Source organism: Catharus ustulatus, unplaced genomic scaffold (assembly GCF_009819885.2).
Source record: "Catharus ustulatus isolate bCatUst1 unplaced genomic scaffold, bCatUst1.pri.v2 scaffold_93_arrow_ctg1, whole genome shotgun sequence".
NCBI lineage: Eukaryota > Metazoa > Chordata > Aves > Passeriformes > Turdidae > Catharus > Catharus ustulatus.
Genome location: NW_024879557.1, coordinates 68,598 through 84,092, shown reverse-complemented (window position 1 = coordinate 84,092; position 15,495 = coordinate 68,598). Strand labels below are relative to the sequence as shown.

The window sequence follows — 15,495 nt, the reverse complement described above, 5'->3', positions numbered from 1 at the left end:
AATCACAAAAAAATCCCCAAAATTCACCCAAAAAATTACAAAATTCAACCCAAAAATCACAAATTTCACCCAAAAACCCCCAAAATTCACCAAACTCAACCCAAAAATCACAAAAAAATCCCCAAAATTCACAAAATTCACCCCAAAAATCACAAATTTAACCCCAAAATTCTCCAAACTCAGCCCAAAAATCACAAATTTAACCCAAAATATCAGAAATTTCATCCCAAAAATAAAAAAAATTCACCAAACTTCACCCAAAAATCCCCCAAACTCAGCCCAAAAATCACAAAATTCACCCAAAATTCACCCTAAAAATCAAATTTCACCCAAAAAATCCCCAAAAATCACCCAAAAAATCATCACAAAATCCACCAAATTCAGCCCAAAAATCACAAAATTCAACCCAAAAATCACAAATTTCAACCAAAATTCCCCAAAATTCCCCAAACTCAGCCCAAAAATCACAAATTTAACCCAAAATATCAAAATTTTCACCCCAAAAATCAAAAAATTCACCAAACTTCACCCAAAAATCCCCAAATTCACCAAACTCAGCCCAAAAATCACAAAATTCATCCAAAATTCACCCTAAAAATCACAAATTGCACCCAAAAAATCCCCAAAATTTACCCAAAAAATAATCACAAAATCCACCAAATTCAGCCCAAAAATCACAAAATTAACCCAAAAATCACAAATTTATCCCAAAATCAACAAAATTCACCCAAAAATCACAAATTTAACCCAAAAATCCCCAAAATTCACCAAACTCAGCCCAAAAATCACAAAAAAATCCCCAAAATTCACCCAAAAAATCACAAAATTCAACCCAAAAATCACAAATTTCACCCAAAAACCCCCAAAATCCACCAAACTCAGCCCAAAAATCACAAAATTCACCCAAAAAAGCACCAATTTCACCCCAAAATCACAAAATAAATCCTCAAAATTCACCCAAAAATCCCCAAATTCTGCAACTCTCACCCAAACTTTACCCAAAATCCCCATTTTTAAAATTTTCCCCCATTTTTTCCTCCAAATTCCCCGTTTTTTCCAATTTTTTCTCTCATTTTTTTTTCCAAAATTTGGGTTTTTCACCCCATTTTCCCCCCAAAATCCCCATTTTTTTCAATTTTCTCCCAAATTTCCCCCAAAATCCTCATTTTTCTCCCCAATTTTCTCCCCATTTTTCCCCAAAATCAACATTTCCCTCCCCCTTTTATTTCCCAAAATCCCCATTTATTCAATTTTCCCTACATTTTTTTTCCAAAATTTGGTTTTTTCTCCCCATTTTACCCAAAATTTGGGTTTTTCCTCCTATTTTTGCTCCAAATCCCCATTTTTCTCCCCATTTTTGCCCCAAAATTTGTTTTTTTCCTCCCAATTTTTACCCAAAATTTGGGTTTTTCTCCCCATTTTTTTTCCAAAATTTGGGTTTTTCTCCCCATTTCTTTCACCAAAAATCCCATTTTTTGCCCCAAATCCCCTTTTTTTTCCCCAAAAATCCCCATTTTCCCCCAAAATTTGGTTTTTCTCCCCATTTCTGCCCCAAAATTTTGGTTTTTTTTTCCCCATTTCTTTCCCAAAAATCCCATTTTTTGCCCAAAATTCCCTTTTTTTTTCCCCAAAAATCCCCATTTTACCCAAAATTTGGTTTTTCCTCCCCATTTTTACCCCAAAATTTGATTTTTCTCCCCATTTTTCTCCAAAACCTCAATTTTTCTCCCCATTTTCCCCCAAATTCCTCATTTTTTTGCCCCAAAATCCCCATTTTTTTTCAATTTTCCCCCCATTTTTTTTCCAAAAATCTCCTTTTTTCCCCAAAAAAATCTCAATTTTTTCAACTTTCCCCCCCATTTTACCCAAAATTTGATTTTTTCTCCCCATTTTTCCCCAAAATTTGGTTTTTTTCTCCCAATTTTTCCCCAAAATTTGATTTTTTCTCCCCATTTTTGCCCAAAATTTGGTTTTTTCCTCCCCATTTTTACCCAAAATTTGTTTTTTTCTCCCCATTTTTCCCCAAAATTTGATTTTTTCTCCCCATTTTTGCCCAAAATTTGGGTTTTTCTCCCCATTTTTTCCCTAAAACTCCCATTTTCTCCCCATTTTCCCCCAAATCCCCATTTTTCTCCCCATTTTTTTTTCAATTCCCCCCCATTTTTCTCCAAAATTTGTTTTTTCCTCCCCATTTTTCCCCAAAATTTGTTTTTTTTCTCCCCATTTTTCCCCAAAATTTGATTTTTTCTCCCCATTTTTCCCCAAAATTTGATTTTCTCTCCCCACTTTTCCCCAAAATTTGGTTTTTCCTCCCCATTTTTCCCCAAAATTTGGTTTTTTTCTCCCCATTTTTCCCCAAAATTTGTTTTTTCCTCCCCATTTTTCCCCAAAATTTGGGTTTTTCTCCCCATTTTTTCCCCAAATCCCCCTTTTTTTTCCCCCCAAAATCCCCATTTTTGCCCAAAATTTGATTTTTCCTCCCCAATTTTCCCCAAAATTTGATTTTCTCTCCCCATTTTCCCCAAAATTTGATTTTTTCTCCCATTTTTTCCCCACCTTGCAGGCGCTGCCGATGTCGACGGCGTCGGCGATTTCCTGCTGGGAGATCCTGGAGCTGTCCTGGCCTGGATCCGGCTCCAGGAACCTGCAGGAATCCCCAAAAATCCCAAATTTATTTAAAATTTATCCAAATTTATCAAATTTATCAAAATTAAAAAAAAATTCCCACAAAAAAACCCCAAAATTTTGGGAATTTGGGGAGATCCTGGGCTGGATCCGGCTCCAGGAACCTGCAGGAATTCCCAAAAATCCCAAATTTATTTAAAATTTATCCAAATTTATCAAATTTATCAAAATTCCCAAAAAATTCCCACAAAAAAATCCCAAAATCTTGGGAATTTGGGAAAATTCAGGGAGATCCTGGCCTGGATCTGCCCCCAGAAATCTGAAGGGAATTCTCAAAAATCCCAAAAAATTCCCAAAATTTTGGGGTTTTTTTGGGGATTTTGGGGTTTTTTTTAAAATGTCTGGGAGATTTTTGTGGGAATTTTGGGGTTTTTTGGAGGATTTTGGGGGGATTTTGGGCTTTTTAGGGAGATTTTTTTGTGTTTTATGGGGAATTTTGGAGATTTTTTTATTTTTGGAGGATTTTTTTGGGGCTTTCAGGGGGATTTTTGGGGTAATTGGGGGGATTTTGGGAGGATTTTTGGGGGATTTTTAAGGTAATTTTAGGGATTTTGGGGATTTTTTTGAGATTTTTGGGGGGATTTTTGGGGGAGTTTTGGGATGATTTGAGGGATTTTGGGGGAATCTTTTGGATTTTTTTGGTGATTTTGGGGGGGATTTTTTTTGTGGTTTTTGGGGTTTTTTTTTGTTGTTTTTTGGGGATTTTTGGGAGTTTCTGTGGGAAGAAATTTTTTGGGGTTTTTGGGGGTTTTTTTTTTGTTTTTCGAAGGAATTTTGGGATTTTTTTTGGGATTTTTTTTTGTTTTTTGGGGATTTTTGGGCGATTTTTTGGGGAAATTTGGGGGGTTTTGGGGGGACTTTTTGGTTTTTTTTTATATTTTTACTTTTTTTTGGTTTTGGGGGGATTTTTGGGATTTTTTTCTTGTTTTTTGAGGATTTTTTAGGGAAATTTTGGGAATTTTTTTGGGATTTTTGGGGAAATTTTTTTTGTTTTTTGGGATTTTTTTGTTTTTTAGAGAATTTTGGAGGGATTTTTTTGGGAAATTTTGGGGATTTTTTTGCGATTTTTTTGGGGATTTTTGGGATTTTTTGAGGGATTTTGGGGGAACTTTTGTGGATTTTTGTGGGGTTTTTTTTGGGGATTTTTATAGGGGATTTTTCTTGTTGTTTTTTTGTGTATTTTTTGGATATTTTTTTGTTTTTCTCTGTCCCTCACCCCGGCTCCTCAGGCAGCAGCTTCTCCCATCTCGCCGCTTTCTCGGCCGCTGAATTTTCCCGAGCTCCCAAATCCCTCAGGTGCCAGCGGAGCCGGGGGGCGGCGGCGCGGGGCTGGGGGGAGGCAGCAACAAAATCAACACATTTATACAAAATTTACACAAAATCCCCAAAATTCCACCCAAATTCCACACAGAATCCCAAAAATTTACACAAAATTCAACCAAAATCCCCAAAATTTACACAAAATCCCCCAAAATTCCACCCAAAATCCACCCAAATTCCACCCAAAATTCCCAAAATTTACACAGAATCCACCCAAAAGCCCTGGAATTCCATTCATAATCCACCAAAATTTACCCAAATTTACTCCAAAATGCCCCAAAATCCCCAAATTTACACAAAATCCACCCAAATCCCACCTAAAATCCCCAAGATTTACACAAATTCCACCCAAAATCCCCCAAATTCCACCAAAATTTACACAAAATCCACCAAAATTTACTCAAATTCATCCCAAAATCCTCCAAATTTACACAAAATTCACCAAAAATCCCCCAAATTCCACAATAAATCCCCAAAATTCCACCCAAAATCCACCCAAAATCCCCAAATTCCACCCAAATTTACACAAAGTCCACCCAAAATCCACTCAAAATCCAACCAAAATCACCCAAAATCCCACTCAAATTTCACCCAAATTCCCTCAAATTTTACTTAAATCCCCCCAAATTCCCCCAAATTTCACCCGAATTTCTCCCAAATCCCCGAATTCCACCCAAATTCCCCCCAAATTCAACCAAATTTCACCCAAATTCCACCCAAATTTCCTAATTCCGCCCAAATTTCACCCAAATGCCCTCAAATTTCACACAAAATTCAACCCAAATTCCCTCAAAATCCCTTTTGGGAACCCCCAAATTCCACCCAAAAATTCCAAATTCCCCTCAGGACCCTCAAAATCTCCTCAGAAACCCCAAAATCCCCTCAGAAACCCCAAAATTCTCTCAAGATTCCTAAAAATCTCCTCAGAAACCCCAAAATCCCCTCAGGATCCCCAAAATCTCCTCACAAAGCCCAAAATCCCCTCAGGATCCCCAAAATCCCCTCAGGATCCCCAAAATCTCCTCAGGCTCCCCAAAATCCCCTCACAAACCCCAAAATCCCCTCAGGGCCCCCCTCTTTTCCCCCTTTACCGCTTTCTCCTCCGATCCCCGCAGGAACCGCTTCACTTTGGGACGCGGCACCGGCGCCGGCCCGGGGAACGGGTCCGTCCTCTGCGGGAAAAGCGGGAATGAGGCCGGGGCCGCCCCAAAATCACCCGGGGAGCCCCAAAATCCTCCCCGGGACCCCAGAATTTGGGGGGTTTTTCTCCTTTCCCCTCACTCACTCCGGACACGCCGCCCGCCATCGCCGCCATGCGGGCAGGCCACGCCTACTTCCGGGTGGGTAGCCAATCTGATCGAAGGGCGGGCAAAGCGCGGCCAATCAGAGCGCAGCGCCGCCGGAAGAGATTGAAGGCGGAGGCGCCATCTTGATGTCGGGCAAACCGCGTATTGAATGAAGCGCGGCGGCCATCTTTGTTGTGGGCGCCGCCATTTTTGTCGTGGGCGCCGCCATCTTCCGTACGGGCAGAGAGCGCGAGCTTGGCCGCCGCCATCTTTGTTGAGGGCAAATCTCCGTCCGGCTCTTCCGGGTTTTCCCAAATTTCGGGAATTTTGGGGCATGAAAATTTTGTTGGCTCCCCAAAATTCCGCTTTTGATCGCCCCAAAATTCATTCCGTAGAAATTCGCTTTTATCCGCCAAAATTCCATTCCCAAAACTCCACTTCCATTGCTAAAAATCCATTTTTCATCCCTAAAAATCCACTCAGAAATTAAAAAAAAAAACCTCCTTTCATTCCCAGAACTTCATTTATCCCAAACCCACAAAATTCCTTCTTTTTCCCTCCTCAAAAAATCAATTTATTTCCAACTCCCCCCGACATTTACCTGTTTTTTTCCTTTTTCCCCCCCCTTTTTTCTTGGTTCATCCCAGATTTTCCCTCCTTTTTTCCCAATTTTCTCACTTTTTTCCTCTCCATTTTTCCTGGTTTTTCCCTCTTTTTTTTCCCAATTTTCTCAGGTTTTTTTCCCTTCCTTCCCCCCAATTTTCCTCTCTTTTTTCCTCCAGTTTTTCCCTCATTTTTCCCTTGATTTTTCTCTTTTTTCTCTCATTTTTTCCCATTTTCTCCCATTATTTCCTTGATTTTTCCCATTTTTTTCCCTCTTTTTTCCCCATTTTTTCCTTGATTTTTCCTATTTTTTTTCCTCTTTTTTCCCTCGTTTTTAAAATTTTTTTCTCTATTTCCCCATTTTTTTCTTTTTCTCCTGTTTTTCCATTTTTCCCCAATTTTCCCCCAAAAACCCACCAGCACCACTCCAAATCTCTCCATTTTTATTCCCAAATTTTTCCTTTTTCCACCTCATTTTTTCTCTCATTTTTTTTCTCCTTTTTTCCCAATTTTCCTAATTTTCCCCTCATTCTTTTTCTCCTTTTTTTCCATTATTTTCTCCTTTTTTCCCATTTTTCCCTCTCATTTCCCCTCCATTTTTCCCAGTTTTTTCCCTCATTTTTTCCCTTGTTTTTTTCCCAATTTTCTCACTTTTTTATTTTTTTCCCCCCATTTCCCCCTTCCCTTTTCCTCAATTTTTCTCTCATTTTTTTCCCATTTTTCCCCCATTTTTTCTCCATTTTTCCCCAATTTCTCCTCATTTTCTCCAACAGCTCCACTCCAAAATTTCCATTTTTATTCCCAAATTTTCCCTTTTCCTCCTCATTTTTCCCTCCTTTTCTTCCCAATTTTCCCAGGTTTTTTTCCTAATTTTTTTTCCCAATTTCCCCTCATATTTTCCTCTTTTTTTTTTCCCATTTTCCCCCTTATTTTTCCCATTTTTTCCTTGATTTTTTTCCTTTTTCCCCATTTTTGACTCGTTTTTTCTTTTTCCCCAACTTTCCCAGTTCTTCCCTCATGTTTTTCCTTTTTTCCCATTTTTTCACTCATTTTTCCCTATTTTTTTCTCAATTTTCCCCCATTTTTCCCATTTTCCCCCAATTTCCCCCAAAAAACCCACCAGCACCACTCCAAAACTCTCCATTTTTATTCTCAAATTTCCCAAAATTTCCCTTTTTCCTCTCATTTTTCCCTCGTTTTTTGCTTTTTTTCTCCTTTTTTCCCATTTTTACCCAATTTTCCCAGGTTTTTCCCTCATTTTTTTCACCATTTTTTCCTTTTTTTTTCATTTTTATCTTGTTTTTTTCTCCTTTTTTCCCATTTTCCCCCAATTTCCCCCCAAAATCCAACAGCACCACTCCAAATCTCTCCATTTTTATTCTCAAACCTCCCAAAATTCCCATTTTTCCCTCATTTTTTCCCTCCCATTTTCTCATTTTTCCCCCATTTTTTCGGGTTTTTTTTCCCATTTTTTCCTCGTTTTTTTCATTTTTTTCCCCATTTTTTCCCAATTTCCCCCCAAAAACCCACCAGCCCCACTCCAAATCTCTGCATTTTTATCCTAAACTCCCAAATTTCCCAAATTCCCCATTTTTCACTCATTTTTTTCCTCCCATTTTCTCATTTTTCCCCCATTTTTTCATTTTTTCCCATTTTTCCCTCATTTTTCTCATTTTTTCCCATTTTTTCTCAAATTTTTCCCAATTTCCCCCAAAAAACCCAACAGCTCCACTCCAGAACTCTCCATTTTTATTCCCTAAATTTCCATTTTCTCCTCATTTTTCCCTGGTTTTTCCTGCTTTTTTTCTTCTCTTTTTTCCCATTTTTCCCTCATTTTTTTCTTATTTTTCCCCCATTTTTTCTCATTTTTTCCTCATTTTTCTTCTTTTTTTTTCATTTTTCCCGTTTTCCCCCAATTTCCCCCCAAAAATCCACCAGCACCACTCCAAAACTCTCCAGTTTTATTCCCAAACTCCCAAATTTCCTGTTTTTCCTCATTTTTCCCCCTCCTTTTGTCCCAATTTTCCCATTTTTTCCGTCATTTTTTCCCCATTTTTTCTAATTTTTTCCCTGTTTTTTCACTTTTTTCCCATTTTTTCCCAATTTCTCCCAAAAATCCAACAACACCACTCCAAATCTCTCCATTTTTATTCCCAATCTCCCCAAAATTCCCATTTTTTTTCCCTCATTTTTTCTTGGACACTCCCACGGTCCGGCCGCGCCTCCCGGTGGTTTTCGTGTGCTGCCCTCGCACCCTGAGCCTGCAAAAAAAACCCAAAAACCCCAAAATCAGCCCCAAAATTTTCAGGATTTTTAGGAATTTGATAAATTTGTGTTTTTCAGGGTGGGATTTGCCCAAATTTCGGGTTTTTACCCCCAGAAGTGGCGCAGGCCGCGGTGGGCGCGGATTTTCTTCAGGCGCTCCAGGTCCTCGCGCAGTTTGTTATCCAGCCCGTTGGCCAGGACCTGGAATTGGGGAAAAATGGGAAATTTTGGGGAAATTTTGGGAATTTGGGGGATTCAGGGGGGAATTTGGGGGAGAAATGGTGAAAATTTGGGAAAAAACGGTGAAAATTTGGGGAAAAATGGCAGAAAAATGGGGGGAAAATGGCGGAAAAATGGGGGGAAAACGGGAAATTTTGAGGGAAAAATTCAAGGAAATTTGGAATTTTGGGGGAAAAATTTGGGGAATTTGGGGAATTTTGGGGAAATTTTGGGAATTTGGGGGATTTAGGGGGGAATTTGGGGGAGAAATGGTGAAAATTTGGGAAAAAATGGTGAAAGTTTGGGGAAAAATGGCGGAAAAATGGGGGGAAAACGGGAAATTTTGAGAGAAAGATTCAAGAAAATTTGGAATTTTGGGGTGAAAATTTGGGGAGAAAATGAGAATTTGGGGGAAATTTGGGGAATTTAGGGGGAATTTGGGGGAGAAATGGAGAAAATTTGGGGAAAAAATGGTGAAAATCTGGGGGAAAACGGTGAAAATTTGGAGAATAACGGGAAATTTTGCGGAAAAAATTGAAAGAAATTTGGAATTTTGGGGAGAAAAATTTGGGGAATTTGGGGGGGAATTTGGGGAAATTTTGGGAATTTTGGGAATTTAGGGGGGAATTTGGGGAGAAATGGGGAAAATTTGGGGGAAAATGGTGAAAATTTGGGAAAAAATGGTGAAAGTTTGGGGAAAAATGGCGGAAAAATGGGGGGAAAACGGGAAATTTTGAGAGAAAGATTCAAGAAAATTTGGAATTTTGGGGTGAAAATTTGGGAGAAAATGAGAATTTGGGGGAAATTTGGGGAATTTAGGGGGAATTTGGGGGAGAAATGGTGGAAATTTGGGGAAAAATGGTGAAAATCTGGAGAAAAATGGCGGAAAAATGGGGGGAAAACGGGAAATTTGGAGGGAAAAATTCAAGAAAATTTGGAATTTTGGGAGGAAAAATTTGGGGAATTTGGGGGGGAATTTGGGGGAGAAATGGTGAAAATTTGGGGAAAAATGGTGAAAATTTGGGGAAAAATGGTAAAAATTTGGGGAAAATGGGAAATTTTGAGGGAAAAATTCAAGAAAATTTGGAATTTTGGGGGGAAAATTTGGGGAGAAAATGAGAATTTTTGGGAATTTTGGGAATTCAGGGGGGAATTTGGGGGCAAAATGGGGAAAATTTGGGGGAAAATGGCGAAAATTTGGGAAAAAATGGTGAAAATTTAGGGAAAAATGGCGGAAAAATGGGGGGAAAACGGGAAATTTTGAGGGAAAAATTCAAGAAAATTTGGAATTTTGGGGGGAAAAATTTGGGGAATTTGGGGGGGAATTTGGGGAATTTTTGGGAATTTGGGGAATTCAGGGGGGAATTTGGGGGACAAATGGGGAAAATTTGGGGAAAAATGGCGGAAAAAGTTGGGGGGAAAACGGGAAATGTTGAGGGAAAAATTCAAGAAAATTTGGAATTTTGGAGAGAAAATTTAGGGAGAAAATGAGAATTTGGGGGAAATTTGGGGAATTTAGGGGGAATTTGGGGGTGAAATGGGGAAAATTTGGGGAAAAATGGCGAAAATTTGGGAAAAATGGTGAAAATTTGGGGAAAAATGGCGGAAAAATGGGGGGAAAACGGGAAATTTTGAGGGAAAAATCCAAGAAAATTTGGAATTTTGGGGGGAAAATTTCGGGAGAAAATGACAATTTGGGGGAAATTTTGGGAAATTTAGGGGGGAATTTGGGGGAGAAATGGTGAAAATTTGGGGAAAAATGGTGAAATTTTGGGGAAAAATGGTGAAAATTTGAGAGAAAAATTCAAGGAAATTTGGAATTTTGGGGGGAAAAATCTGGGGAATTTGGGAAAATTTGGGGGGGAAAATGGGAATTTAGGGGGGAAAATGAGAATTTGTGGGAATTTTGGGAATTTAGGGGGGAATTTGGGGGAGAAATGGGGAAAATTTGGGGAAAAATGGTGAAAATTTGGGGAAAAATGGCGGAAAAATGGGGGGAAAACGGGAAATTTGGAGGGAAGAATTCAAGAAAATTTGGAATTTTGGGGGGAAAATTTGGGGAGAAAATGAGAATTTTTGGGAATTTTGGGAATTCAGGGGGAATTTGGGGGCGAAATGGGGAAAATTTGGGGAAAAATGGCAGAAAAATGGGGGAAAACGGGAAATTTGGAGAGAAAAATTCAAAGAAATTTGGAATTTTGGGGGGAAAAATTGGGGGAATTTGGGGAAATTTGGGGAGGAAAATGGGAATTTGGGGGGGAAAATGAGAATTTGGGGAAATCTGGGAATTTAGGGGGAATTTAGGGGGAAAAATGGTGAAAATTTGGGGAAAAATGGTGAAAATTTGGGGAAAAACGGGAAATTTTGAGGGGAAAAATGAAAGAAATTTGGAATTTTGGGGGAAAAATTTGGGGAATTTGGGGGGAAAAATGGGAATTTAGGGGGGAAAATGGGAACTTGGGGAATTTTGGGGAGAATTTTGGGGAGAAATGGCAAAAATTTGGGGAAAAAATGGGAAATTTGGGGAAAAATTGGAGGAAAAAACGTGAAAATTCGGGGCAAAATGGGTATTTTGGGGGAAATTGGAGGGAAAAATAGGGGTAATGGCAAAAATTTGGGGGAAAATGAAGAAAAAATGGGAAAATTTGGGGAATTTGGGGAGAGAAAATGGGGGAAAAAAGGGAATTTGGGGAATTTGGGGGGGAATTTGGGGGAGAAATGGGGAAAATTTGGAGAAAAAGGTGAAAGTTTGGGGAAAAATGGGAAATTTTGAGGGAAAAATTGAAAGAAATTTGGAATTTTGGGGGGAAAATTTGGGGAATTTGGGGGGAAAATTGGGGGATTTGGGGAAATTTTGGGTAATTTAGGGGGAAATTTGGGGAAGAAATGGTGAAAATTTGGGGAAAAATGCTGAAAATTTGGAGAAAATAGGAAATTTTGAGGGAAAAATTCAAGGAAATTTGGAATTTTGTGGGGAAAAATTTGGGGAATTTGGGGAAATTTGGGTGAAAAATGGGAATTTGGGGAATTTAGAGGGAAATTTAGGGGAGAAATGGCAAAATTTTGGGGGAAAATGGAGGAGAAAGGGGAAAATTTGGGGGGAAATTGGGAAATTTGGGGAAATTTTGGGAAAAATTTGGGGAATTTGGGGGAAAAAAGGGAAATTGGGGATTTGGGGAGGGAAAATGGGGAAAAAATGGGAATTTGGGGAATTTTGGGGAGAATTTGGGGGAGAAATGGGGAAAAATTGGGGAAAAATGGGAAATTTTGAGCGAAAAATTCAATGAAATTTGGAATTTTGGAGGAAAAAATTTGGGGAATTTGGGAAAATTTAGGTGGAAAAATTGGGAATTTGGGGAAATTTGGAGGGAAATTGGGGGATTTAGGGGGAGAAAATTTGAAATTTGGGGAAAAATTGGAGAAAAAATGAAGAAAATTTGGGGAAAAATGGGGCAAAAATGGGAAACTTGTGGAGGGAAAATGGGAAAATTTGGGGGGAAAAATGGGAATTTGGGGGAAAAATTGGGAATTTGGGGAAATTTGGGTTGAAATTGGGAAAATTTGGGGGAAAAATTTGGGATAAGTGGCGAAAATTCGGGTAAAAAGGAAAATTTGGAGGGAAAAATTGGAGGGAAAATGGGAAATTTGAGGGGAAATTGGTAAAATTAGGAGGAAATGGGGAAAATTTGGGGGGAAATGAGGAAATTTTGGGGAGGAATTTGGGGAAAATGAGGAAAAATTGGCAGAAAATAGGAAATTTGGGGGGAAATGGGGAAAATTTGGGCAAAAACGGGAAATTTTGGGGGAAATTGGGGGGAAATTGGGAAAATTCGGGAAATTTGGGGGGAAAAATTGGGAATTTGTGGGGAAAATGGGAAAATTTTGGGGAAAATTTTGGGCAAAATAAGGAAAAATGAGGAATTGGGGGGAAATGAGAAATTTGGGGCAAAAATGGGGAAAAAAATGGGAATTTCAGGGGAAAAAATGGGGAAGAATGGCAAAAATTTGGGGGATTTAGGGGAAAAACTGGGAATTTGGGGGATAAAAATGAGAAATTGGGGAAAATTGGGGGGAAAATGGGGAATTTGGGAAAAATGGGAAAATTTGGAGGGAAAATGGGGAATTTCGGGGGAAAAATGGGAAATTTGGGGGAGAAATTGGGAAAATTTGGGGAATTGGGGGGGAAAAAACCAGGAAAAATTGGGAGAAAATGAGGAAAAATTGGGAAAATTTTGGGAAAAAAATGGTGAAAAATTGGCAAAAATTGCAGAGAGAAAAAAAAAACAGAAAGATTTTGGGGGAAAATTGGGAAATTTGGGGAAAAGCAAAGGGTGAGGACAGATGAGGGGACATTTGGGGACATTTGGGGACATTTTTGGGGTCTGACCTGGGAGTATTTTCCGTCCTTGACGTCCTTCTGTCGGTTGAGGAACCAGTCTGGGATCTTGTACTGCCGGGGGTTCTGCATGATGGTGATCACCCTCTCCACCTGGGGACAGGGGACAGTGCCACCAGTGTCCCCAAGGGCCACCAGGGGTCACCAGGGGTCACCAGGGGGGTGGGGACAAAAATCCCAGAGGTGGGAGCAAAAAAAATCCAAAAATCTGCAGCTGAATGGCAGCAAAAATGGGGAAATGGCACAAAAATCACACAAAAATGGCCCCAAATCCATCCAAAATTGTTCCCAGGGTGTCCCCAAAATGTCACCAGGATGTCACCAGTGTCCCCAAGTGTCATCAAGGGTGTGGGGACAAAAATCCCAAAGATGGTAGCAAAAAAATCCCAAAATCTGCAGCGGAATGGCAGCAAAAATGGTGAAATGGCACCAAAACCACCCAAAAATGTCCCCAAATCCCCCCAATATTGTCCCCACGATGTCACCAGGATGTCACCAAGGTGTCACCAAGGTCCCCAAGGTGTCCCCAAGGGTGTGGGGACAAAAATCCCAAAGGTGGCAGCAAAAAAAACCCCAAAAATCTGCAGCTGAATGGCAGCAAGAACGGTGACACGGCACCAAAATCACCCAAAAATGTCCCCAAAATTGTCCCCAAGGTGTCCCCAAAGTGTCCTCAAAGTGTCACCAATGTCACCAAGGGTCACCAAGGCCGTGGGGACAAAAATCCCAAAGGTGGGAGAAAAAAAATCCCAAAAATCTGCAGCAAAATGGCAACAAAAATGGGGAAATGGCACCAAAATCACCCAAAAACGTCCCAAAAATGTCCCCAGGATGTCCCCAAAATGTCACCAGGGTGTCACCAGCGTCCCCAAGTGTCATCAAGGGTACGGGGACAAAAATCCCAAAGGTGGGAGCAAAAAAATCCCAAAAATCTGCAGCTGAATGGCAGCAAAAATGGTGAAATGGCACAAAATTACCCAAAAATGGCCCCAAAATCCCCCTAAAAGTGTCCCCAGGATGTCACCAAGGTGTCCCCAAGGTCCCCAGGGTGTCCCCAATGTCACCTCATCCTCGGTGAGCTCCCCAGCCCGTTTGGTCAGGTCGATGTCGGCCCCAAAATCCCACCAAACCACCCCAGAATGCCCAGGAAATGTCCCCAGGGTGTCCCCAGGATGTCACCACGGTGTCCCCAAGGTCCCCAGGTGTCCCCAATGTCACCTCATCCTCGGTGAGCTCCCCAGCCCGTTTGGTCAGGTCGATGTCGGCCCCAAAATCCCACCAAACCACCCCAGAATGCCCAGGAAATGTCCCCAGGGTGTCCCCAGGATGTCCCCACGGTGTCCCCAGGATGTCCCCAATGTCACCTCATCCTCGGTGAGCTCCCCAGCCCGTTTGGTCAGGTCGATGTCGGCTTTGCGCAGAACGACGTGAGCGTAACGGCGCCCCACGCCCTGGGGACACAGAGGGGACAGGGAGGGGACAGTGAGGATACAAGGAGGTGGCAGTGCCCCACAAGGCCACCAGAGTGTCCCCAAGCCCCTCAGGCTGTCCCCAAAGTGTCCCCAACCCCCTCAGGCTGTCCCCAAGCCCCTCAGCCTGTCCTCAATCCCCCTCAGCCTGTCCCCAAGGTGTCCCCAGCACACCCTAGGTGTCCCCTCAGTGTCCCCACCCCCTCAGAGTGTCCCCAAGCCTCTCAAATTGTCCCCAGCCCCCCCCCAAGCTGTCCCCAGCCACCCCTGACTGTCCCCAGGCTGTCCCCAGTGTCCCCAACCCCCCACAAGCTGTCCCCAATGTCTCCAGCCCCCTCAGGCTGTCCCCAAGCTGTCCCCAAACCCCTCAGACTGTCCCCAATCCTTCAAGTTGTCCCCAGACCCCCCTGACTGTCCCCAAGCTGTCCTCAATCCCCTTCACCCTGTCCCCAAGCTGTCCCCAGCCCCCTCAGCCTGTCCCCAGCCTGTCCCCAGTGCCACCTTGATGGCGGTGATGGCGAAGGCGATCTTGCGGCGCCCGTCGATGTTGGTGTTGAGCACGCGCAGAATGTGCTGGAACTTCTCGGGGATCACCAGCGACTGAGGGGACATCGCGACATTGGGGACATCAGGGACATTGGGGACATCACGGGGATTTGGGGACTTTGAAGGATTTGCGGACATCCCCAGGGGGCGGTTCGGGGGCGATTTTGAGGGGCATTGAGGAAAATTTCGGACATTTGTAGGGAAGTTGGGGACAGCTGCAGAGGGCTGGGGACACTTTGGGGACAGTCTGAGGCGGTTGGGCACATCTCGGGGACAGTCTGAGGGGGTTGGGGACACTTTGGGGACACTTCGAGGGGGTTGTGGCCGCTTTGTGGCGAGACCGCCGTGAGGGCAGCGCGGGCCGCCATGACACCTGAGGGAACGGGGGGAGGGGGGGGTCGGATTTTCGCGCCTCTCCCGCCGCCATCGCCGCTCGCCGCCGCCCCGTTCCCGCCCCGCCGCCTCCCTCAGCGCCGCCGCCATCGCCCCGCGCCCTTCCCGCCGCTCCCCGCCCTCCCCGCCCGCCGATGCCGCCGGATCCCCACCGGGACCTCACCATGGCTGCGGCCTCCGCGGGGCTCTACCGGAAAAGGAAGGGAAGGGAACGGAAGTGACGTCACACGTCACGCCCCACGCCGTGCGTCACCAAGATGGCGGCGCAGACTGAGGTAACGCCGGCGCCGGGCGGGGTTTGAGGGATGCGGGG

At 42.6% G+C, this 15,495-nt stretch overlaps 3 protein-coding genes across 3 annotated transcripts in view; 1 reads left to right on the top strand and 2 right to left on the bottom strand.

Annotated features, from left to right (window-relative positions):
• Positions 1-5,330, bottom strand: part of WDR46 (WD repeat domain 46) — a gene marked incomplete at its 3' end in the record, with an annotated part of 30,343 nt that extends 25,013 nt beyond the window's left edge. The window contains exons 1-4 of the mRNA XM_033086984.1: positions 5,291-5,330; positions 5,097-5,177; positions 3,902-4,014; positions 2,557-2,644 (exon numbers count right to left, since the gene is read on the bottom strand). Coding sequence (XP_032942875.1) covers positions 2,557-2,644; positions 3,902-4,014; positions 5,097-5,177; positions 5,291-5,320 — 312 coding nt within the window. The remainder of the gene's footprint in view (positions 1-2,556; positions 2,645-3,901; positions 4,015-5,096; positions 5,178-5,290) is intronic.
• Positions 5,331-8,078: 2,748 nt separating this feature from the next.
• RPS18 (ribosomal protein S18) lies at positions 8,079-15,441 on the bottom strand. The gene is made up of 6 exons (XM_033086992.2): positions 15,346-15,441; positions 14,745-14,843; positions 14,139-14,225; positions 12,766-12,867; positions 8,269-8,360; positions 8,079-8,155 (listed from the first exon to the last, which is right to left on the bottom strand). Exons 1-6 carry the CDS (start codon positions 15,346-15,348, stop codon positions 8,080-8,082), a joined length of 459 nt encoding a protein of 152 aa, XP_032942883.1. The 5' UTR covers positions 15,349-15,441; the 3' UTR covers position 8,079.
• VPS52 (VPS52 subunit of GARP complex) overlaps positions 15,376-15,495 on the top strand; it is a 47,933-nt gene continuing 47,813 nt past the window's right edge. Inside the window, exon 1 of the mRNA XM_033086991.2 lies at positions 15,376-15,457. Coding sequence (XP_032942882.1) covers positions 15,440-15,457 — 18 coding nt within the window. The 5' untranslated portion in view covers positions 15,376-15,439. The remainder of the gene's footprint in view (positions 15,458-15,495) is intronic.

Excerpts from the sequence above, each read along its gene's own strand:
- RPS18 (XM_033086992.2), bottom strand. Across the intron at positions 8,361-12,765 it reads AGGACGGAAAATACTCCCAG|GTCCTGGCCAACGGGCTGGA; the intron begins GTCAGACCCCAA and ends CCCCAATTCCAG. Across the intron at positions 8,156-8,268 it reads GGCCTGCGCCACTTCTGGGG|GCTCAGGGTGCGAGGGCAGC; the intron begins GTAAAAACCCGA and ends TTTTTTTTGCAG.